We start from the raw sequence: 24,170 nt of genomic DNA on the forward strand, positions 1-24,170 counted from the left end.
GTGACTAAACTTCGTTTAGAGAAGCTGTCAATCATGACGTCACATCCCCGTTTTTATAGCATCAAATAACTAACTAAAACCAAATTTATTTAAAGAACGAACTCTTGAACTTACATCAGAGTGCTAAAAATGACCTAAAATAAAAGCATCTTTGGGAAAAAAATATTTGAAGGTGTAATTTGATTGTTTAGTTTGTCCCACGTTCATTATATTACATGGAAATGGCAGGGTTTATGACCTATACCCCATCCAGTCACCTGGGGGCGATCAAGACGCTTTGGCTTCACTTTTCAGGACTTGTGTGGCACACCACTTGGGTTTAACACAAGTACAAATTTGAATGTGAGAAAACAAGAAAATTTGAAACAAGAAATGTATAGGCCTACCTGACAGCGGGACACACAGTGGTGTGTGAGTGTGTTCTGAGTGCAGGACTCAGGAAACTGACACAGTCCTGCGTGGGGGTTTCTGGTTACAGAATCCCCCTGACTGTTCTGCCACTTTCCCTTAAATACCAAGACCAGAACAAAAGAGTGGTAAATATTTACTACACAATTATTCTTGGAATTGTGTCGGGCCCCAAAGGGGGAGAAGGGCCACGATTATCAGATATTCTGAATGGACACTACCCGCACCAGGAGAACAGAATTGAGTTTACAATCTCTCTCATAATACAAGGGACTGCGGTGAAACTGAGACCATTTTACCAACCGCACTGAGACATTTAAAATTGATACCAAACATGAAAGGAAAAAAAGTCTTAAAAAAAACAGTCTTACATGGGCTACTGGACAGCACTCAATTTAACATACGAAATAAAGAGGTCATGTGAAAAATCGAACATACTAGAGTTTGAAAAGGTTTTCTAGATATTTTTTTAAGTACATACTGCTCCGTATTCAGTAAGTTACGTAGTGCTTCAAAATAAAGTTAAACCACCCCCACAAAACAGTTGGAGGAAGTCAGAAAGTCTCACATTACATTCTCTTTCGTGAATGTAATGTGAGCTGCCACAGTGAGCTTCTCTTCTTCCTCTCCTTCACTACTGCGCAGGCGGAAAACAGCAGAAGATTTCTCCCAGAAAATAACTATGGTTAATAAAAAAGAGGTACAGTCGCCTTTGGGCTTTATTCTTTATCTTTTTGTCCACACTCAAAGAATTATTTCAGTTGTAACTCAACTTTTGCTATTTGATTCTTGCAAGATCGGTCATGTGTGATCATGAATTGTAAGTGCACAAAATACTGTTGTTAGTAAGCTCTCAGTTTATAAAGTTCAGAAATTTTTAACCGGGGTATATATTATGTATGTTCATTTGATTCTATGATATCTATGTCATATCTGATGCGCAAATTTCTAAGGCCTCTAAACTATCGACACAATCAAAACCTCATAATTGTCAGCAACTACACAGGATTGCATTTTTTGGGTCCATGTGGTCCTCTGAATAAAATTGAGGTGTTTTGAGGAGTATGAGCTTCATATCCTCCTATATTATACAGTATCATAAAAGCTGATGTATCAAATATGACACTCAATATAAAACTTGTCTTTTAATATTTTGTCTAAAGTTTCAAGAACTGCATGTTTCATTTATTATTTCACTATTATTTCATATCTCAGGCATTACAGGGTTAACCCCTGTATTATGTGACCTGCAGCACAAAATTAAGCTGTCGGAAATTCTGGTTAACTAGGATGTTTTAAAAAATTTGTGACAATTTTTCATTTAGGGTCATCATGAACATGCCTGCAAACTTTTGACACTATGAGGTGTGGAACGTGTACAGAATTTCTGACAATTTCAATTTTGATTATTTTATGTCAGTTTTTCAACTACCCTCTGAGGGTATTTAAGTTTACATTAATGCATTTGGCAGACACTTTTATCCCAAAAAAATTTTTGTCAGTTAAAAAATATGTTAATTGCGCTAAGAATCAAAGCATGATTTTGGCGTTGCTAGCATGTTTGTTTCAGGAAAGCACCCAAAAAAACATTTAAAATTAAATTAAATTTTAATTTAAATGTAAAAAATTGTTACAATACTGTTTATAATATTCATATATATTTTTTAAACAAATTAAACAAAGTTGTTAAATCCAGTTAAAGTAATTTGTTCTCGTGTTTATTTTTGTTGTAATATGTGAGAAGTATTAATATTAAAGTATTTACTGGTAGTATTTACATAGTGTGATTTTTCGTGAATTGTACTGAATCCAATTATTAATAAATAATAATTCATTTTATTTATGGGTGCATTCCAAGACACTCAAGGACACTTTACGAATAGTAAGATACATAAACAATAAAAAAAAGAAAAAAAAAGTAATAATAATAGTCATACACAGAAGCTATTTCAATCAGAATAAGCTAATCAGCAGCAGAACTAAAAGCTCTATATCCCACCGACACCGTGTAATGTTATTTAGGCTACATGTGCCTCGAAAGATTAAGTGCTGTCAAGGATGACACCCAAACTCTTAACCTTCAGAGAAAGAGAGATAACAGTCAATGTAAAACTTTCATAATTTAGCTATTTTGATTTAGTGCCTGCTAATAAAATTTCAGTCTTCTCATTGTTAACCTTAAGAAAATTACATGTAAACCACAATTTAATTTCAGATAAGCAAAGCAATTAGGCTTTGAAGACATATAGAGCTGGGTGTTAACAGGATAACAGTGAACGTTTCTACTGAATTTGCGGAAAATTTGTCCTAAAGGCAATAGATAAATAATAAAAAAGAAGAGGGCCCAAAACTGAGCCCTGAGGCACTCCATTAGTATTCTGAGATTTAATTTAAGTTTTACATTTTTAATTTCGACCTGATAAATACAATCTAAACCAGTAGAGAGGAATACCAGTCAGTTAGTGTCAATTTGACCTCCAACATAAAAATCATACCCAGAATTCGAACATAAAACACTGGTTAAGTTTTATCAAGCAGTGGTGTTGAATGTTAAAACACCTGCTTCAAAACACTTGGATTGCGAAATAATTCATTCATTATTATTTAATTAAATAAGGTTTGTGTTTGGTTTGGCTACTTTAATGCATTATGGATGAGTGTTTCGACTGTACCTGACATGGGAACAATTAAAACAAATGCACTTGTTGAATTTATTAACTAATTGTGAAAAATACATTTATTTGGAGATAGCTGAAAGAAATATCACTTGGAAAAAAAATGACATGTTTTTTAGTTTTTGTGTGGTAATGCAAAACGCAGAAATTGAAACCTAATATGTCTGCAATAGCTGTTTTAAGGTCAAGCCAAGCTCTGTAACAGGTACAATGAGAGCACAAATAAAAACAAGTAAATGTAGCATCTGATCTTCATCTCTTCCTCAGATGAAGACCATGCCGGAAAAAATCACAACTATAAGAGACCTAAATGAGTGTGGATTTGGTCAGCCTTGGCCCAGACATGGACTCAAGCTCTTGTACTGGTTTGCTAATAACTGTCTCTGGGTTAATGACAATGGCGACATGTTCCTGGCGTGTGACCCGGCGAAGGGAGTCTTTGGCTTTCACCACTTTGAGAACAGATACATCACACATAAAGGGAAACTTCTTCCAGATGTGAACTTTCACTACTATTTGCTGGGCAATCTGAATTCACCAGGAGCTGATATGCTGCCGAACTATATCAAGAAACACAACACCAGCTGCCATGACGTAAGCAACGCGGACCGCATCATCGTCACTGATCACGGACAGATGAAGTTTGGGAAAATTTACCTGACCACACACAATGATGAGTCAAATTATGATCCATACGCCACATTTCATATCGCCAGGTGCCTCCTGAAGATCATCCAATCATATCCAAATCTAGAGGACTTTCTGCAGAGCCTTGGGTATCAGGATAACACATCTAATCAGCCAGCTTTGATAGGATATCAGATGGTGAAAATAGATTGTGAAAAGAGAAGTTACGACACTGTAGATACCGATACAGATACACCATCTCGAAACTGTGTCTGTAGCTGTACTATACTCTGAAATCATTTCATGAGGAAAAGTTGGGAGGGAGTCTCTGAGATGTTCAGCAGAAGGTTAAGAATGCACCGACTGAACGCACGCATGGGGGAAACCAGCTAGAAGCAGTTCGCGTTTGATTTAGTAGTTAGATAGCTTCACTAACAGTAAATGATTTATGTGCTTCGCTATGTGTTCATCTACAGGCTGAACTAGTCCAAGTAAAAGTAACCTTTTTTGTGCATTTTGCCATAAATATGCATGCGATTTTTGGATGTTGAGTCACTTTGTTTCTCTTGGTTGTGAATAAAAAGCAAGCAAAAGAGAAAACTGTAGTCTTGTTTGGATATTTGCTGTAAAAGGACACTAGAGATGCTTGTTCAACCACTCTGCCACCACTAGAAAGTAAATAAGTGATAAAGATCTTACATTTTCCGAGTTCAATCTACAGCATTTAAGGCATAATGTAGATTATCACAAAAAATGTAAATAATTAAAATGAAAAATTACTCATAATGTTGATTAGTAGACATAAATAAAAGGTACACAGTGTAACTCTAGCGGTTTTTAACCTCTAACGGTTAAAAAACTAAACTGCATGCAGTTTGCGTAAGAACATTGTTTTGGATGTGCTTCGGCTTTGCGTGACTGTGCGGATGAATATGACCCTTCACAATAGATAATGATTTACAGTAAACTTTGTTAGAGAGCTACATATGGCAATTAAATGTATCGGTTCAATAAAATACCTTACTCACCTGTTGAGTCGCTTTTACAACATTTCAAATCTCTCCGTTCTCACATCTCCGAAAGGCAAGCCGATGTTGATTCTTATTTTACTCTGTCGCGCTTTCTTATTCTCTGTTCGGCGTTTGCTTAAAATGGGTAATTCTCTGGAGGTTTGAGATTCAGCTGCTTCATGTTAACTAATCCTCCATGCTCGTTGTGACAACTAAATTAACCTCTGCCTCTCTCTCACACCATTAAAAAGTGTTCTCTATTCACGGATATGACGAGATACGCACGGGCGAGTGAAGTATGGACGCAATTTTCTGTGGAAACCCGAAACCACACCAGACCTATGCACCTGACAGGTCTAAAATATGAACACTAACACTTATAATTGGTTTAAAGGGGCAGTATGTAAGATAGCTAGCGGTTGAAACGGGAACTGCAGTCCCAATTCAAAATAGGATAAATTGGCACAGACCAAAAAAAAAACAATAATAAAAAAAAAAACACAGACATTCCGACACTGAACGCACATTTCAAAGTAAAATAACTGACTGTAGCATTGTTTTTCAGATAAACGAGTATGTAAACACATACTAAAGTTACTAAAGAACTAAAGTTACATATAGTGCATCTTTAAATTACTTGATAATAATGTGATTATCAGAAGAAATAATAAAATTTTTTTTATTTTTTTATTTCTTTTACATTTAACTTAACATTCCAGTTATAAAGAGACACTTGTAGTGTATGTGAACTCTCATAGGAATGTGTGTATCAATGAAGGTCAGCTGATAAGGTGGCTGGAAGGGTTTGTCCTCCCTCTTGAGCTCTCATTATAAAAACACTGCTTTAGCACACAGACCATGTAGAAAAAAGGTAAATGCCCAAAAATATAAAGTGCAAAGAAAGTATCACTATAATATTATTTAAAACATGATTATAATGGTTTGGATTTTTTATATTGTTTGATGGTAATATTTGTCACTTTTTGGAGATAAAGTTGGATGAGTCTAGAACTTGCTGACAAAAGAAGTTAAGGCAAAATTATTTAAAATTGATAAGTTTAGCCAACCTTTAAAACTAAAACGTGTTGCCACCATTAGACATTATGGACATACTGTAACGGGAATCACCACTGAGAACAATGGTAATTATAAAAGTAAGAGAAATAAAAGAAAATTTGATTACAGTAATGAGAATTTGAAAGGAAAATGTGCTTAATTGTCATGAGAATGAAAACAAATGATCCTAAAAACAGGCTTTATTTTACTCATGGTGAAAATAAGTTCTTAATTTGTCATGTAAGGACTGATTTTCCTGCTAAAACAAAACGCACCCTGCAATAAAGCCATAAAACGCACCTGGACAGCAGATAGCAAAGACAGAGCACAGAACCTTACCCTGCCAAAACTTGTCTCCTTGTTTGACTTCAACTTCAACTCATCCCCCTCTCTCTCCCTCCTCAAGTCACTGAAAGTTCATTAAGAATGTCTATATATCACATATGGTGTATCTTGTGAATATGTTGTTTTTTCCTTTTCATGTTTGGTATTATTTTAAGTGTCTCTGGTAAAATGGTCTTAATTTCAGTGCAGTCATTGGTTTAATGAGAAAGATTGAGAACTTAGGAGAATCCTGTTTCTCCTCTCTGGGTGATATCTCTTTAAGATATCTCAAGAAACCAGGTGCTACCCCCCTGGGGTACATGGATTGGCCCAAACAATCCTAAACAACATTCGTATAACCCCTTTTGTTCTGGTCTGGTTAAGGCGAGGGGACAGAGCAATCTTGGGGACTCTTTACCAGGAACCCCCATACAGTGATGTTTCAGTGTTTTCCTGTTGGAGAGCCCTGATACACCACTGTGTGTCTCTGTCAGGAATACATTGCTTACTTTTAGAGTCATCTTTGAGTAAATTATGTCATGCATCTATTATTTCTGAATTGGCTTTTAATCATTTACTTCTGTAATTGGCATGGTGATACATTTTTACCTGACAAATAAATGTTACATCTTGATTTATTCTGAAGTTTCCAGGATAGGTCAAACTACGGAGCAGTAGGCACGTCATCTGAAGACCTTTAGATTTCTGTCTATCACTGACTTGGCAAGTTGTACAGAAGTGGCTAAATAAACTACACTTTTTTTGTATGCGTGAGCAGTATAGGCAACCGACTTGAGAGGTATTAGCAAACCCTGCACCCTCTGACCAAGATCAGACTGGCGAGGCTGTCCGTGAGATCCACGTAATCCCGGGGCGTGTGACTCTGTGCGGCATCGGGTCCCTTAGTGAATTCATAATTGAAAGTATGGGATACTCAGAATAATCAAAGATCTAAATTAATTCATAATCAATATTTATGATTATTTTCTAATCAGAAACACAATATAAATTTGATTATCATTTGAAATTGGAGTCAGATTATTACGCATAGAGCTAAAGTAATACTAAAACTAAATTCCAATAAATTAAGTGAACTTCACTGGAGCGCTGAAAAGACATACACGCATTATACCTTCTCCAGGCCACTGGATTCCGTCGTTGGGCCAATGGATGGCCCTTGCAGTCAAAAGCATCATGCAAAAAGTACTGTAAAATAAATAGTTGAAAATGCATTTGTGTAATAGCATACTACATATTTTGATGCACTGAAAGGTTTTTGGTGTTGTTGTGCATTAGAAAAGTCCAGGTTTTCCCGTGTTGAAACCCAGAGCACTGGCTGAAAAGACCCAAACACCACAACCGAACTTTGTATAATAGAAAGTTTTAATTTCATGTTTTAACACAGGCATCATGTCAAGATACTTAAAAATGAAGAATACCTTTGATCAGACCATCATTTAAACTCACAGACACACTTGCACATTCACTCTTTTGCAAACATACCTCAAGCTGCAGTGTATAAGAAAAATTAAGATATTAATGTACAGCAAATTTCTCCTCAAATCTATGTGTTATAAATAAGGTCTGATGTTGTCATGATTGAGCTATTTCACAGGGGGAAATGTCGCCACACAATGAGGTCCCTGTCCTGGCCCCTGACCCTAACAGAAGCTAAAATACACATACCTGACCGCCTTTATCGACAAACCTATGGACAACAGTTTTATTACCATTTAAACATTATTCTTAGCTATTGTGACTCTTGAACAAAAAAGGAAAAATGACCTGGCCTCACCCGCCAACATATATCACACATAAAACTGCTCGTTCACAAATATACTGACAGTCCGTCTCTCAACGACTGCCACGTTTGAAGTCACTTCTACCTGGACAGGGATGTGATCCTGGAAAAAAGAAAGAAGAAAAGGTCAATATAAATGAAAAGGCCCAATCATCATCATTTGCTATATCCAGCAAAGTAAACCATCAGAAAACTGCTTTTTTTTCAAGGTAAATTTAGGTCTTTCAAAAACAGGAGACTACACTTGGAGACTCCAAAAGGACACCAAATGATATAAGGAGTCAATATAATTTATAAATGTATGCACCAAAGCACCTATGGAATTTTCTTTTTTTGCGATACCGAACAGGACCACATGAAGATCAAAAGACCTCCATCTTGACCTGACTGCATATACTTCCTACTAGGGCTGAACGATACATCGAGTTACATCATCATCGCGATATGAACACATCGCAACAGACAGCCTGACACGATGAATAATGCCTGGCTCAGATTACAAGATTTTTGTGTCTGTTATGATAGTCACTGTGTCAGAGTACACGATTTTGACTCCTAAAATCTTATCGTGTCGTGGACAAGAAACATGTCAGACTACACATTGCTTTCCGACCAGTCATCGCGTGCCGTCACACGCACACATTCACTCGCAAACATTCACTCGCACGCACGCACGCACGCAGACACACACACACACACACACACACACACACAAGCTCACTCGCGCATACACACACTCGCTCACTGGCGCACACACACACACTCACTGTTGCTCGCACTCTCGCGTAGGTTGTCGCCCACTATGACACACTTCATAGATACGAGATGAAACGATCGAATCTTGCGTCCCGACGCCCGTTGTAGTTTACGAATCCCCACGACACCCTACGTCAAACGGATCGTGTCAAAATCGCGCTAAAATCATGTAATCTGAACCAGGCAGGTAATAAACGCTTGACCTATCACGCAAAGAACCTATTAAAGCACTAAGACAGGGGAACAGTATAGCTAACATTCACATTTGAATATTTATCGCAAGTCATATCGTCATCGCAATATTAAACAATGTTATCGCACATCGCAGCTTTTCCTCATATCGTGCAGCCCTACTTCCTACAGTACACGGATCCATTCAGAATTACTAAACGTGACAAATCAAAACATTATCCTGATTGTGAGTGGAAACAATGTCCTGAATGTCCTGAAATGTGTAATACATAGTGGTGTCAACAATAATCGATTCGGCGATGCATCGCAATGCGGGGCATGCACGATTCAGCATCGATGCGGCAAAGTGCCATAATCGATTATGTCACTGTTTTAGGGGTGTAACGGTACGCGTATTCGTACTAAACCTTTCGGTACAAGGCACGCATTTTCAAACCGAACGGTTATTTCAAATGTAAGCGCATCGCGAGCGCGCTCATAATGTAGACGTAGACGCTGGCGCGACCACAACATCAAATGGCAAACGCAAGCGGAACGAAACTGAGCTACTCGTGACGGACTGTTTATCAGTTTGGACCAACGCAGCGCGAGCCGATCTTATACTACACAGCGCTAATAAGAGATCCAGTAAAGAAAGCATTTGAACTCGCCACTAAAGTAATAACATCGCTGCGAGATCTAGTGAGAAACATTCACATTTCTCCGTTATTAACGGATCAAACATCGCTGACGTGGAAACCAGGAAGAAACATTGTGCAATGAATGAACTATTCAGTGTCCACAGATCTGCAATATTCACCATGGATTTACTGTAGTAACACTAACTGCAACTTTGGAAGTTTGGCAGGAATAGTAGGCTATAATGCTTTCAAGTAACGTTATGTCGGATTTATTTCGACATTATGAATAACATTGCTGCCCTCAAATGTTAATCTGAACTAAAATAAACATTTGTTTATAAGCACAAAATATTACATTTAATTTTTTCCAAGGAGCTGTTTTGTTTTATATGCTCCTAAGAAGAGTCAATTATAGCTCCATCATTGCTCAAAGAAAAAAAAAAAGAGTCATACTTTATGATGTTAGTTCTAATAAAAAAAGAATAAAAAAAAAAAAGGAAATTTCTCTGGCATTTCTTTCTTTTTGCTGTATCGAAAACGTACCGAACCGTGACACAAGTGTATCGTATTGAACCGAACCGTGAATTTTGTGAACCGTTACACCCCTTACACTGTTTATTTTCTGGCCTTGAGTTGGACAATAAAGTTGAAATTTAATTTCAAATGGTTCTCAAGCAGAGAGAAGAGAAACATTTCTCATTCAAAGCACTGAAAGCAGTGATTTATGTTTTCTTTTTCAGGTTTGAAAATGTCATATCCAATACCCTGTACCATTCAATTTTATTTTATTTAATGACATTTATGTCAAAGATACAGGAGAGTGATAATACACACATAGCAGCCAATAAAATCTGTTGTTCAATATCTGACTGCTTGTATTGCCTCATGACTGATAAAAATTTTGCCTTGTTGTGTGCAGTAGAATTCTGATGCATCGCAATGCATCGTAGAATCGAATTGAATCGAATCGTTACCTGGTGAATCGTAATCGAATCGAATCGTGAGGGCAGTGCCAATGCACACCCCTAGTAATACAATGCGCAATCAGTGCATTGAGAGCGCATATATATGGTTTGTTTGGTCTGATTGTTTAGATGAATTTGCTTACTGGATCATTAGACAGAAAACTTTCCCAGAGTTTAGCAGCTTACAATGATCTGATCGCAAACAGAGAAGCGTTAAAGGGTTAGAACAGACTTCTAAGGTCATCTAACGGCGTGATGTAAATTACACTAATGCTTCATTTATTTATTTGCGTTAAATTATTTTAACGCGTAAAGGATTGATTTTGAATTAATCTCATGCGTTGACGTTGATAGCCCTAATATATTCTCGATATACAGATGGATAAATAAATTAATTCTCAATGGACCAATGGATAAAAGAAATAAAATTATGCTTAAGAGATAGACTTTTAAACTAATATACTGAGAAAAATGGGAATCACAAGTATGCACAGTCAATATAACTCAAATATTGAATATTTAATCAATATGAGTCAGACCTAATGTCTTATTTATATCCATTTTAAAACTTGAGCTTGTGTGTGTTTCTGTGGACAAACTCACTGTAGCTTCTCCTGCAAGAGCTCGAGTCTCTGCCGGTCCACGTATCGAGAGAACAGCGACACTAGGTTTGGAGGAGTGAACAGGGGTGATGAGAGCGCGGAGGACGGGACCTTCAAAAGCTCCCGGGTCACAGAGAACACCAACTCAGTCCTGGAAACAGAAAAAGAAAAGACTGGGAAGTGTGGTGGAAATTCATCTGTAAAAATTGCAGTCAGGCCACTCAACCGTTAAAAAATAAAATAGATTTAAAAAAAATCACATATGATTTATTTATCTGTAATAGCGATCCAGGGTACTGCCAAAGTATACCTCAGAGAGCTACAAAAAAAAGAGCTTTAAAATACAGAGTATTTATTCAGTACAACCATACATATTCATATTGTTGAACAAAGACTTGCCAAGTTGATTGAAAAAACAAATGAACAGATTTTCATACTGTATATACACTTCTGGTTCACCTTCATCCACCTTCGTCTTCCTCAACATCCCATAAATCATTTTTAATTGGACATATTTTATCCGACTTCCTAGACTCTCCCTAGGCTCGCTGACCTTGACTACAGAGAGAAGCGTTATTCACTAGCTCTTTCTGACAGCATTTGCAGATTAGACTTGAAACATGAGAGGGAGGAGGATAAAAGAAACAATATATCTATCAAGAGTGTGATGGAAGGAGGAGGCTTGTGTTCAGTTTTGAGTGCTTCAACATTTTCATGCATCTCAGTCAAAATGTAGCTCTTACACGAACAGCATGACCTCCGTTGGTCAGCGACCCTTTTGAAACCTTCAGTTCATCCCCTTACATTCTTAAACAGCAGTTAATGTTCCCTATAAACAATTACTTTGTTCTCCTTCCCTAAAATCCTCTGTCAAAAGCATCGAGTGTCAAAAAAAGAGGAGTCTGTTTTCAATACATACAATAAGTAAAATGTTTTGAAATATTGATTTTCACACATGTATGCATATAAAAAAAAAAAGCACTTTTAACAAGTTATGTAAGGTAATCTCTATGGATGTGCGCAACTAGTCCCACCCCATGCATCTGTATATGTGGATCCCTTTGAAATAGACTCCTCAATCTTTGAACAGTCAAATCCTATACTGAATGCTGCTAAAAACAGGTCAGAAACATGCGATGTGCTTGCCTTATGATCATTGTGTATTAGACTTAAGTGTTCACTTAAGCAACATTATCCATTATAGACATATTTATTCAAATAAACTGAATCAAGAACCAATTGCAGGACCAATAAATTCAAACCTAATAGACTATTTTAAACAGATTTCCTCAAATAAAAGTTAGTCCACATAAGTCAGCATGTTATGGCAAGCGTTCCAGACAAAGTCTTTCAGGAGCACACCTTTAATCAACCTGCAACACAGTTATTCACATTTCCCCCCGTTCTGACTGAAAATAATATTTCTCTCATAGAAGAAAGAGTAAAGACAAGACTTGATAAACACGGTCAAAAACGAATAATGATGAAATACTGCAACACTTTATTTCAGGAAAGCCTTTGAAAAGACAAGCATTTATACGAGTTGAACTGGTTTAATAGACAGATGCTCACCAGCGGTTATCATCCATGAGCTGACAGTTGGGATCCGAGCTCTGCATCCGCTCTCCTTCACTCAGAATCAGATACAGCAGCGTCACGCCGAACTGACAAACACAACATCATCTTTGGTTTAGTCAGTCAAACAAGGTCGATGCACTACGCCATTATAAACATAAATGAATTTGCCAGTAACACCTTATTTTGCAGCACGAGGGGAAGCTGTCCTTCCCTGCCCTGCAGCTCCTGAAGGAGATCAGTGAGGGAAGTACTCGACATGGCCTGGATTACTGCTGTGACTGGCTCCACCAACCAACACAGTACCTAAGAAAGAAAACATGCAGGTGAGGAAATTTAAGATAAAAGCTCACTCCTTTTTCCGAGTGCTACTCTTAACCTACAAGACTTGCTACATTGAATTGGGTTTACACATCTTATTCTCTTCACTAAAGCCGGGGACACATTTAACGACAAGCTGAAACATTGAACTGAACACACTTACAGACCGTTTCCGATGACTGGAACAGATTTTAAACATTAACTGAACGTAACTGTCTCTGACTTGGCGCGTTTGTGCATGATCAGACGCAAGTATCAAATTACATTCATAATCGGCCTCACAGTCGTTAAGTGTGTCCCCGGCTTAAGATGCATCGTCTGTGGTTATACCTGGTCTTGTTTGTCTTTCTTGGCCAGGGCTGGAAGGTTCCTGGCTATTCCCATGATAACAGCAGCAGCCTGAGGCTGTAGCAGGAAGGGGAGGAGTCTGGAGATGAGGCGTTTCCCCTTCCGCACTGACATGATCATCAAGCACTGCTCATCGCTCACTCTGCAGAAGGATGGAGATCTCAAATCTTCAGAAGTCGATACCAATATCAGTGATTTCACACAATTCTTGACTAAAGCAAAAGCTATTTCACACATTTGACCTCGGTTTCACAGACAAGGCTTAAGTCTAGTCCCAGACTAAAATGCATGTTTGAGCTGCTGTAACTGAAAGCAACTTCTACTGATATATCTTAACATATGTCAGTGCCATTGTTTTGCCTCAAGACGCACATCAGTAATGTTGTTGTAAAGCACATTTTATTAAAAGCTACTTAAATGTCTTAATTGAACTAACGCCTAATTCTGGCTTAATCTAAGCCCTGTCTGTGAAACCAGGTCTTAATTATTTAAAAAAAAAAGTGATTATATATTTATTACAACAATTGTATTTTCAAGTATTTCTCAATTAGGTAGACATTGCTTTTTGCTTATTCAGAAATGGTCAAAACAGTCCAGAATCTGAGTCAAAGGATCCTGGACTGGGCTTTAATTAGTTTAATGTGATGGTGTGAATCATGCTAACGTATGCCTATCCTCATGTGGCTGTTCTGTGGCACTCACCGGTCGTCCCACTCTTTTTCTCGGAGGGAGTTGTAGAGCTGCAGCGTGTGGGTTTTATGCTGTTCTAGCAGGGCATCTCTTTGGTGGTCAGGGGTTTGCAAGAACTTCTTCTCAAAGTCTTGCACTTCTAGCAGTAGACTGTACATCTGCATAACAAAACACACAAGATTTCGTATAAAAATACTATGGCTACTAGTGCTTTCAAAATGGCTGAAAAACTAAATTCTAATTTTAGACTTAAATATTACTAATATTATAATTATATTCAAATTTAAAAGGCATCGTTTCAATTAGAGGGAAAAAAAACTTTTGCCATTAAATTGTTTATTCAAAGCAATGAAATAACAAAAAACAAAAAAAGTGCATAGCTTTAAAATAACGTTTATAAATCTAATATTTCGTAAATTGCATAAACGATTATAAACATAACAGCATCATGTATTTATGCATAATTTAATACAAAGAGCTGAGGCACCAATCACAGTACTTTTTTTGCGTTTAGTAGAACGGGAACAGATTTTAAATAAATATGGATTTATTTTAAATTAGACACATATGTAAATTTGATAAAAAATGAATTTTATTTTGACAGCCTACATGGCTAATGGCTATAAAGGCTCATTATTTCTTTATTTACACTCTTACCTTCTCCACAGTGTAAAGGATTTGTCGTCTTTTATTCCACACCTGCTTCTCTCTTTTTTCCTGTAAAATGACAAAAATGACCATTGGTACAAAGAAACTGTTCCATTCCCTAACATATACCTTTTGAATAAACCATTTATTCATGAAGAAAAAACATTACTAGGTTAAGAAAGATTCTGTGGTGATTATGTTTGCAATTTATTTATTTTTTGTGTGTGTGCATATTTGCAAAGCAGTGTGGGTCCACTTACTAGTTACTAAAAAATACATATCAAGAGAAGAGCCTCATAAGTGGTTTAATATAAAAGAGTCTATGTAACAGGGGCGGGAGTTTAGAGTTCTGACCTCATCATCACTGCGAGTGGTTACCACGGCATCAATCATTTTCCTTGGATTGTTCACACTGGAGACAGTGAGTTTTCCTAACGAGCCGGCAAACTGCACTGTGAACCAAAAACAATCACACAAGAGTATTAGACCATTTGACACATCATGTCCTGAAATAAATGCACAATTAAATAGCAAATAACAAAATATTCATTTTGGACCCTGGTTGAACTCATGTGATTGTTAAAACAGATATTTTAATAAAGGTCACCGTGTTGCGTATTGTTTTTACCTGGCCGATAGGTGTGCTCCAGTTTGGCCACCTGAGGAGTGATGAGTTTGGTGGTGTGTTCCTTCCTGTTGTCTCTGTCCCGCTCCTGACGCTTCTCCATTTTCTCATAGTAATTCTGCAAAATAAGAATGGTTAAGCATCATCAACAATGATGTTGCTCATATAAAAAAATAACATAAAATAAATGAACTAGTCACAGCAGCATTAAAAAAGCATTAGATTGTAAAGTTTGTAGACTAATTTTGATGTTGGCTTAAGAAGTCTGAACGTTTTAAATAGTTTAACAAGCTGTAAGTTTGAAGAATTTAAGATTGAAATGGTTTTAAAAGCTTGAAGTTTGAAGGTTAGATAAGACGAGGGGTAGATACATGTTAATAGCATGTCCAATGATTAGGACAACTATTCATCAGCATGCATTGATTAATTCCATGTTGTAAAAAAACAATTTGGTGCGATCAAATCATCCGCTGGTGCGACCAACTGAGAAAGTTGGTAGCACCAGTGCAACCAGTGGAAAAGTTAGTCTGGAGCCCTGTTAAGATTGAAATGGTTTTAAAAGCTTGAAGTTTGAAGGTTAGATAAGATGAGGGGTAGATACATGTTAATAGCATGTCCTATACTACAGTAATCAACATTCGAAGTGGATTAAAACCTTTCAAAGTTATACATGAATTTTGAACAATACCCGTTCTTGTCTTAGGACAACTTTGATGAACTTTTTTGATCCACTTCAAATGTTGACAACTGTAGTTGCACAATTACAAAGGGTTTCTTTTGAAATGTCGTGTCAGTCTTTGTGCATGTGGGTAAAAGAGTGATAACCTGGTAATAGTAGTCATCCAAATACGGATCTGTGCTTTGAAGCTGCATCATTTGGATTCTCGCTACCCATTCCTTCTCTCTTTGAGTCATTAGATTGCTGTAAGGATCTCGGTTTTTCCTGTCTCCAACACCTCTCCCGCCGACGTGATCGCTGAGCACATGAGAGACACAGAAACATTTACATGGGGCTTTTCAAAGTCGCGCTTGATCCAGGGAAGCAGCTGATGGTACCCACCCCAGGCCTCTGTTCTGCATCCTCTGGTTGAGCATCCTGCGGTGCTGCGGGTGCAGGTGGGTGGTGTTGTGTCGGATGGGTGCGTGGCTGAGAGGGGGCCCATGGGGACCCATTCTAGGACCAGACGGCCCAAAGAACGGCCTGAAACCCCCAATGCCCCCGTGTAATAATGGAGGAGCTGGACCTCGCTGGAACTGACCAACATGAAGAGCATAGCACAAGATAAAAACAGTCTGTCATGTTTCTATGGTACAGTCAAACCAAAAATTATCAAAAGATATCATTTTAGATTTTTTTTACTAGGTTTGTGCAGGACACTATAGTTAATTTATGCAAGTGAGGATAGCAAAATAAGCTAAACTGTGACATTATACCCAAATATTCTTCATACAGTGACTACCAGTAAAATGTATAAAAATTCAGGACCAAAAATTATTCAGACACTTTGACCTGATCATGTTTTGTTCAAGTGTTTTTTCTGAAATTACTAATAATGCGACCTTTTTACACCACAGACTGAACAAAACTAAGCATTGTTTGGTAATTGGTTTACCTAAATTGGTATTATCTAATTGTGTACCTAAATTTAACAGCTGACAGCTATTCAACCTAATTCATTTGTGAGAAAGTTTATGTAAGTTTTGTTATATGGACAAAACCAGTGAAATATCAACTGATTTGATAACTCTGAGTTCTTGTCATAATTTATTACCATTTTCTAAACTATAGAAAATAAACTGTGATAATGTGAGAAATGTTGAAGGTATCTGAATAAATTTTGGTTTGACTGTATATATACACACTATATACTGTGTATGCCATTACGGTCTACCATACTGTATTAAAGTCTCATCTTACAGCAGTTTATGTCAAGAAATTCCAGAAATTCTCTGATCCTCTCCTAGAATTATACATTCAAGATCAAAATCTGTTAAATGAAATTCTTGGGAACTGGTTTGAGGATTCACTCACCTGAGAGTTGAGCATTTGGGCTCTTTGTATCTGAGACAAAACGGGACCAACACCAGCAGGGAACGGAGAATGAGACAACGGCGAGTTCTGAAAGAGCAGAAGAAAACACTCATTTCAAAACCATTCAAAATAAACATGAAACCTTTTTCATAAATATGCAAACACAAATTGTGACTATATACATGTGCTTAATGCAAAATAAATAGGACAAACAAACAGCTAACATAAGTCAATTCTGATGACAGCATGTCTGTGTGTGTGTGTGTGTGTGTGTGTGTGTGTGTGTGTGTGTGTGTGTGTGTGTGTGTGTGTGTGTGTGTGTGTGTGTGTGTAAGCATATAAACCAGAGAATATAAACCAGAGAGTAGCTGTAAAGTATAACAGACATACCAATAGTAAAAAAAACAAATAATAATAAGATATCACTGGAAAGGTATCAGTAACAGATATATCAATAGACATAATATAAACTAATTTCATCAAGAATGAAAAAAAAAAAAGATATGAAACCATATTGTTTGACTTGTCCCCTAAAGAGAGCCGCCTCCAGGTTGAGCAAATAGGCATCAAACTGCAAAATTGTTCACTTTTTCCACTGTATTACAGCATCAGCATCAGGTGGCTGATGTTGACTTTGTGAAGTGATGTGGGACTCACAGCGATGCTGAGGAGGTTGTTGGGGGACAGACGCTCAGGGAAGGGAGGTGGGTAACGCAGTGGCACAGAGGCTCTCACGTGAATGGCTGAGGGGTGATTATTCTAAAGACAAAAGAAACGTCTTGATTCAGTTGAAATCTTTTGCATCACTCATAAGGGTCAATGACATGACATGTCCAAGTGCATTATTTCCTTTTAAAATAGTTTGATAAATTCATGACATATATCACTTTAATCTATAAAACCTATTTAGTTTGAATTAATGTTTAGTACATTTAAATAATACTTTAACATCTAACATGTCAGGTGGTCAAACTGTCTGAACAAATGAGAAAACCATTTAAAATGGTGTCTTAATAATAGGCTAAATAAAAAAAAGCAACTAAATACAAAGGCATCAATTAAACCGTTCATACAGTATAAACAAATTTGATAAATATCAGTAGTTTTAAAGCTGTTGAGATCATTGAACACGTTTTTTTCCAGCAATTTGTATATTCTCACATGTAAGGGTGGCACAACTGCAAACATGGCTCTTTTATTGTGAAGTGAAAAGGTAATAATTTTTTGTTGTTTAAAGTCTTTTCTGCTCACCAAAAACTGCATTTATTTGATCAAAAATACAGTAAAAACTGTAAAATTGTGAAATATTATTACAATTTCACATAACTGTTTTCTATGTGAATATGTGTTAAAATGTAATTTATTCCTGTGATCGAGGCTGGATTTTCAGCATCATTACTCCAGTCTTCAGTGTCACATGATCCTTCAGAAATCAGTATAATATGATGATTTGATGCTCAAGAAACATTTATTATTTTCAATGTTGAATTGTTTTTTTTGTGCAAACCATGATAATTTGTTATGGTTCTTTGATGAATAGAAAGCTCAAAAGAGCAGCATTTATTTGTAAAAATCTTTACAGTCAGTTTTGATCCAATTTAATGCATCCGGTTGCTGAAATATATAAATTTCTTAAATTTTGGACAGGATGCCATCTTACCTGCTGATTGTGGATTTGACTCATGGGCTGTTTTGGAGGTGTTCCAATAGGCACAGCTCTTACAGGTGGACTTCCAATCACAGGTGAGGAGGACCGAGGAGGCGGAACCCTTTCGGACAAATCTCGCCCTTCTTCTCGGAGTTTAGGAGGCCGATTTGGAAGCCCGACCTCTTTGATAATGGACATAAGTGTTTTGTCCTAAGTAGTGAATCAAGAAGATTAGAAGAACAGCACTGAAAGACTTCATAGTTAACTTGAAGAGTTGAAGTGCTTTACCTCTTTTTGAGAGACTAATCCAGAGTTAACAGGACCGAAGCCCATATTGTTCTCCCAAATACTGTGAGAGTTTATCTATGGGGGGAAATATTAAAACAAGAATAATTACTATTGTAATTTAACTGTAAAAAAAATGTGACATTGAAAACATGTAAAAGAACACAGTGCCGCACTTCACTTTGAAACTTGCAGCTATTTATATTTCATTAAATCACAGTCTAAATTATCGCACTAAGCCATATTGCGAATTTGGGTTTTATTTAAATTAATCAACATAACATATTGCCACACCCTATAAAAGTTACCTGCTACAGACAGACCACACCATGATGATGCCATTTTCATGTATCTGATTTACAAATTAGATACTAATTCATATTAATAATGGCATAATACTACGGGGATATGATTAGGGATGCACAATATATCAGCCACCATATCGGTATCGGACGATATATGTTTACTTTTAATGTTATCGTTATCGGCCCAATAAGAAACCTTTTCCGATATATTAAAGCCGATAAATAATGGATTATTTCCTTTAGCTGAGACACTTCAGATGAGCACTGTTGATGTCAACATGATTTAGAATTGCTTGAAATATGATTGAAATCACAGTTAAGTGCAACATGTGAAGCGCAAGTCTAGTCATATCGGCTACATAAAAGTATATTGAGATCATCATTATAATTGTGTGTTTGGGACATGGATTTTAATGGTGAAACTGTTTTTTTTTGTAATCAGGCTCTCAAAAATTGTATAAAAATTTGGATTTAGATTTAACAGACAATATATCGGTTATTGGCTTTTAAATATACAGAATTATCGGTATCGTCGCATCACGATCACACAAACCTGTGAAAGAGGAGCCGGCCCTCTGTGCAGGAGATGCTGGTGATGTTGGTAGCTCAACTGCAGAGGAGACAGTCCAGCTAACGCTGAGGGATGAGGAGTCTGACCGGGCAGATTCGGAGGAAGGTGAGATCTGTCCGAGCTGGCGGTGCCCACTCCAGCAATAGCAGGATCCGAGCCCAAGATGAGACGAGTCAATGACTCCGCCAGGTCACCGCCAGCCCGTTCATCTATGTCAGGGTAAAGCCGGGAGGAAGAGGAAGGTGCTGGGAGGGGCGAAGGCTTGGCATTGCTGCCAGCAGGAGGAAGGTCACCGGTGGAGGCATCGTCCGCTCCCGGCAGATCATCTCGCACAAGCTCGTCCAGCTCTGCGAGGCGGGCGTGCTGCTCCTGCCAGTCATCATCTAGAGAGGAAAATATACTTTAATGAGGTGATGTTACTATCTGATGTCAATAGGTGAGTTTGCATGAAGCATTGTATTCCGATTACAAACAGTTTTAAAGTCCGATCCGAAAGGAAATGCTCCATCTAAACACCTCAATCGGAATTAAAATGCCCGAACCCAATGAAATTTCAGTCAGGTTGAGGGCGGCGGGATCAATCTTTTCTAATCCGTTCGACATGAAACACTTGATCGGACAGAAAATCGAAACTTGAAATTTCTGCGCATGTGCAATGATGTAGAAAAGGGCGTAATGACGAATGACCCACAGATGGAATGAGCTGATGTTGTTGTTGAATATAATAAATGCCTGCATGTAGTGTCAATCTAAACTGATATTAATACTTTTTATTTAGCAATCATTGCATTCAATTGTTTAAAGTGACAGTAAATACATTAATAATGCTACAAAGGGTTCCTATTTCAAATAAAAGCTGTTCTTTTGAACTTTCTATTCATCAAAGAATCCTGAAAAAATAAAACGTATCAGTTTCCACAAAAATATAGAGCAGCTCCACAACTGTTTTTGACATTGATAATAAGAAATGTTTCATTAAATCATCATATTAGAATGATTTCTGAAGGATCATGTGACACTGAAGACTGGAGTAATAATGCTGAAAATTCAGCTTTGATCACAGGAATAAATTACATTTAAAAAAATATTCACATAAAAAAACCAGCTATTTTAAATTGTAATATTTCAAAAAATTTTCTGTATTTTTGATCAAATAAATGCAGTCTAGGTGAGCAGAAGAGACTTACTTTTGAACAGTAGTGTATACAAAATGCAATATCAGAAGTCCCTGTCTCTATATCTCCCAATAATATGTCTTAGTAAGATGATATTTAACTGCTTATATTTAAGACCAATTCTCTGTATTAAATCTCAGTTTTAATTGTGGGAGTAAAACATAGGAAACAGTGCAATATAGTGATAATTGAGAGATGAACAAATAAACGCTCCTCAAAAGCCTTATGAATCATATTTGTTACATTAGATTTTTTTTCTAAAAAAATTATGCATGGATAAGCAAGTAAACCTAGGTTGCTTCCCTCCATTAAATGTTCTTCTCACTAACAATATAAAAGACATTCTTCTGCTACTTTATCAAAACAATTAAAGGATTCACAGGAAAATTACATGTGTACCACGACCTGAGGGTGGACATTTTTACAATGATAATAAAATGCCTTTTACTTGCTAAACAACTATAAACTATCAGAGGGCCTTTAGTAGACTGTGCACAAGTTTTTCAGCAAGGTTTTGATAATGTTGGTAATTTAGAGGCCTTAGAGATTCATTTATCAAATAGGACACATTAGGCTTTATAGGGTAAACCCATAATTCCAGGAGTAAGATTTACCGATTGCCCCTGCACCGAAAGTGTCATCATTGAACTGGTCAATTTCCTCTTCTTCCTCTCCCAACCCTTCCTCCTCCTCCAGGGTGCAGTCATCGTCAAAAGACTACAAAACAACACAGAAACAGTATAGAGTACATTTGCAAATCATAGAAAAGTAAGGGAGGAGGAAAACAGATCTCAGGGAAAGATGCTGCTGTGTCCACATCCACAGGTATAACACTGTGCCTGTGCTCACCCCAAACTAACATGGTCAGTGTTAGGGTGTATTAATCTCAATCATTTAACGTTACACACAAAAGATGCATCAGGTATTAGAAATGCGTAATACACGTTATCAACACTGATTATGTAAACTGCTAAACGCAGTAACACTTGATGATATTGAACACTGCGAAACAGATCAGAAATCTCGCAGAAACTCGTTTGCCCTGATAAAATCATGCTCGCAGTCGCCAGATAAACTGAAAATGCTTGGAAAGTTGAAATAATACCAGTAAGTTAAGGTTTAACTTACATTGCTTTTGTTAGTTGACGTAACGTTACTAGCGCGGCCTCGCTAACATGCTAACAAGGCCAAAGGTTTAATATCACACATCTGGGGAACACTGAACGCAAAACGGAGGGTATAAGCCAAGGACACAAGCATATTTCACGATGGTTTAACATTTTATCCAATATCAGCACCAGAGAAAACGGACGGTTAGGCCTTACAAACAATTTTACCTCGCTAACTGTGGTGTCGAAAAACAAAGCCGTAATTTTCCATCAAAATCTGAGTATAAATCTTCTAAGCAGAACCCTTCACGTTATTTTTCTTTAAACGTGGCGATTTCGACGTACACCATATTAAGAAAGGACATATTTACCTGAAAGCGGAACATGTATCTGTGTTTTAAATATGATCTCGTTTACTTCTGCTGCTGCGCGAGACGCCGCGCGCGCTTCTGCACAGGATTCCTCACGCGCGAGCTTGAAGAGTGAAGCGAAATCACGATACGATTCTGTTAGTGACCATAATATTGAACTTTATTTGCTTGCTTTTTTTCCCCTTTAAAATTCTGTATTCAGTTGGAAATCTATTAAAATCCTTTTTCAAATTTCAAATTATGAAAGAGATTCCATTGGGGAAAGAATCCTGGTCACATTCCATGGGTTTTTAATTTTCACTAAGCATTTGAAATATGCCAAATTATGAATTATGGTTTAAGAATGAGAAAGTTGAGAAAATATTAAAAAATCATAATGCTAGGCTATAATTCAAAACATTTTTGTAATAGCTAGCTGTAAAACAAGTGACCATGAATACTCAACAAATGTTTTAGCATGACTTCAATTAATACTTTTTTTTTTTTTGTATGCCTTCTTGGCAATAATAAAGGTGTAAATATTCAATGTTTAGCCAGTACAATACCATCTTTGAGACAGAAATTACAGAAAGGTCTCTATATCAATTCAATTTTGTATGTTGTAGCAGTGCTAAGTTAATGAAACACAAAGTACAATGAAATAAACGTAAATTAAATAATGCACATGAAGAACAAATTGTATATCAGCACATTACTAAAATAGGTTTCAAAGAAACCACAGGCTCTTAGCTTTAAATTGTATTAATTTTATTAGAAGTTAGAACTGTTTAGATACACAGTATCTCAGTAAAACTTTAAAAAGTTTTTTGTTTACTAGATTAGGTTCAGAGTGGAATTGGGCAAGTAACGGTAAAATACACTCCTTTTGATTCAATAAAGTTAGAAAAACCAAACAGAACAGTCATAAACAACAATGAAAACGCCCAAGAAAATGTTCATAAACAGATTAACAAACATCTTTCCAAATTTAGAATACAGGAAAAGTTCAACACTTCAGCAATAAAAATGCATTATGCATTTTAAGGAATATTGAATCTGTTTTTGTGCAAGGGAGATGATAAATGTCTGCACACATTTAGTGTAGAACTAAGTAACTTGCGTTACTAGTTTGAAAAAGTAACAGATATTTTGTTGACAATGTAAAAGTAATTTGTTACTTTACTAGTAACTTGAAAAAAGTAATCTGATTACGTAGTGTTACATGTAATGCGTTACCACCCCAACACTGGTTACAATCAGGTTACAATACCTACATGAACTGCTCTTTATCTTACAAGTATGCCACAATAGAAGAGTCTTACAAGCAAATTAATGTTTAAAGTTCTTTAAAGAATTAAACATCTTTCTTGAACGTAAAAAAAAGAAGAAGATAAAGACAACATGAATGTAACATTTCGCAAGGAATAGTAATAAACATACACAGATTCATTC

At 36.8% G+C, this 24,170-nt stretch overlaps 2 protein-coding genes across 2 annotated transcripts; one reads left to right on the forward strand and one right to left on the reverse strand.

Moving 5' to 3' along the window:
- Positions 1-986: 986 nt before the first annotated feature.
- On the forward strand, positions 987-5,185 carry LOC311285856 (uncharacterized protein). Its single transcript, XM_084401685.1, has 2 exons — positions 987-1,108; positions 3,351-5,185. The coding sequence occupies exons 1-2, from the start codon at positions 1,091-1,093 to the stop codon at positions 4,002-4,004; spliced, it is 672 nt and encodes a 223-aa protein (XP_084257811.1). The 5' UTR covers positions 987-1,090; the 3' UTR covers positions 4,005-5,185.
- A 2,280-nt stretch (positions 5,186-7,465) lies between these two features.
- patl1 (PAT1 homolog 1, processing body mRNA decay factor) lies at positions 7,466-22,852 on the reverse strand. The gene is made up of 18 exons (XM_084394298.1): positions 22,740-22,852; positions 21,874-21,976; positions 20,067-20,467; positions 19,212-19,286; positions 18,936-19,133; positions 17,933-18,034; positions 17,276-17,362; positions 16,304-16,497; positions 16,069-16,219; positions 15,247-15,361; positions 14,973-15,070; positions 14,628-14,687; positions 13,983-14,128; positions 13,263-13,422; positions 12,792-12,917; positions 12,609-12,700; positions 11,038-11,187; positions 7,466-8,004 (listed from the first exon to the last, which is right to left on the reverse strand). The coding sequence occupies exons 1-18, from the start codon at positions 22,752-22,754 to the stop codon at positions 7,983-7,985; spliced, it is 2,295 nt and encodes a 764-aa protein (XP_084250424.1). The 5' UTR covers positions 22,755-22,852; the 3' UTR covers positions 7,466-7,982.
- Positions 22,853-24,170: the final 1,318 nt, after the last annotated feature.

The sequence above is a fragment of the Rutilus rutilus genome, assembly GCF_951802725.1.
Source record: "Rutilus rutilus genome assembly, chromosome: 2".
Classification (NCBI taxonomy): Eukaryota; Metazoa; Chordata; class Actinopteri; order Cypriniformes; family Leuciscidae; genus Rutilus; species Rutilus rutilus.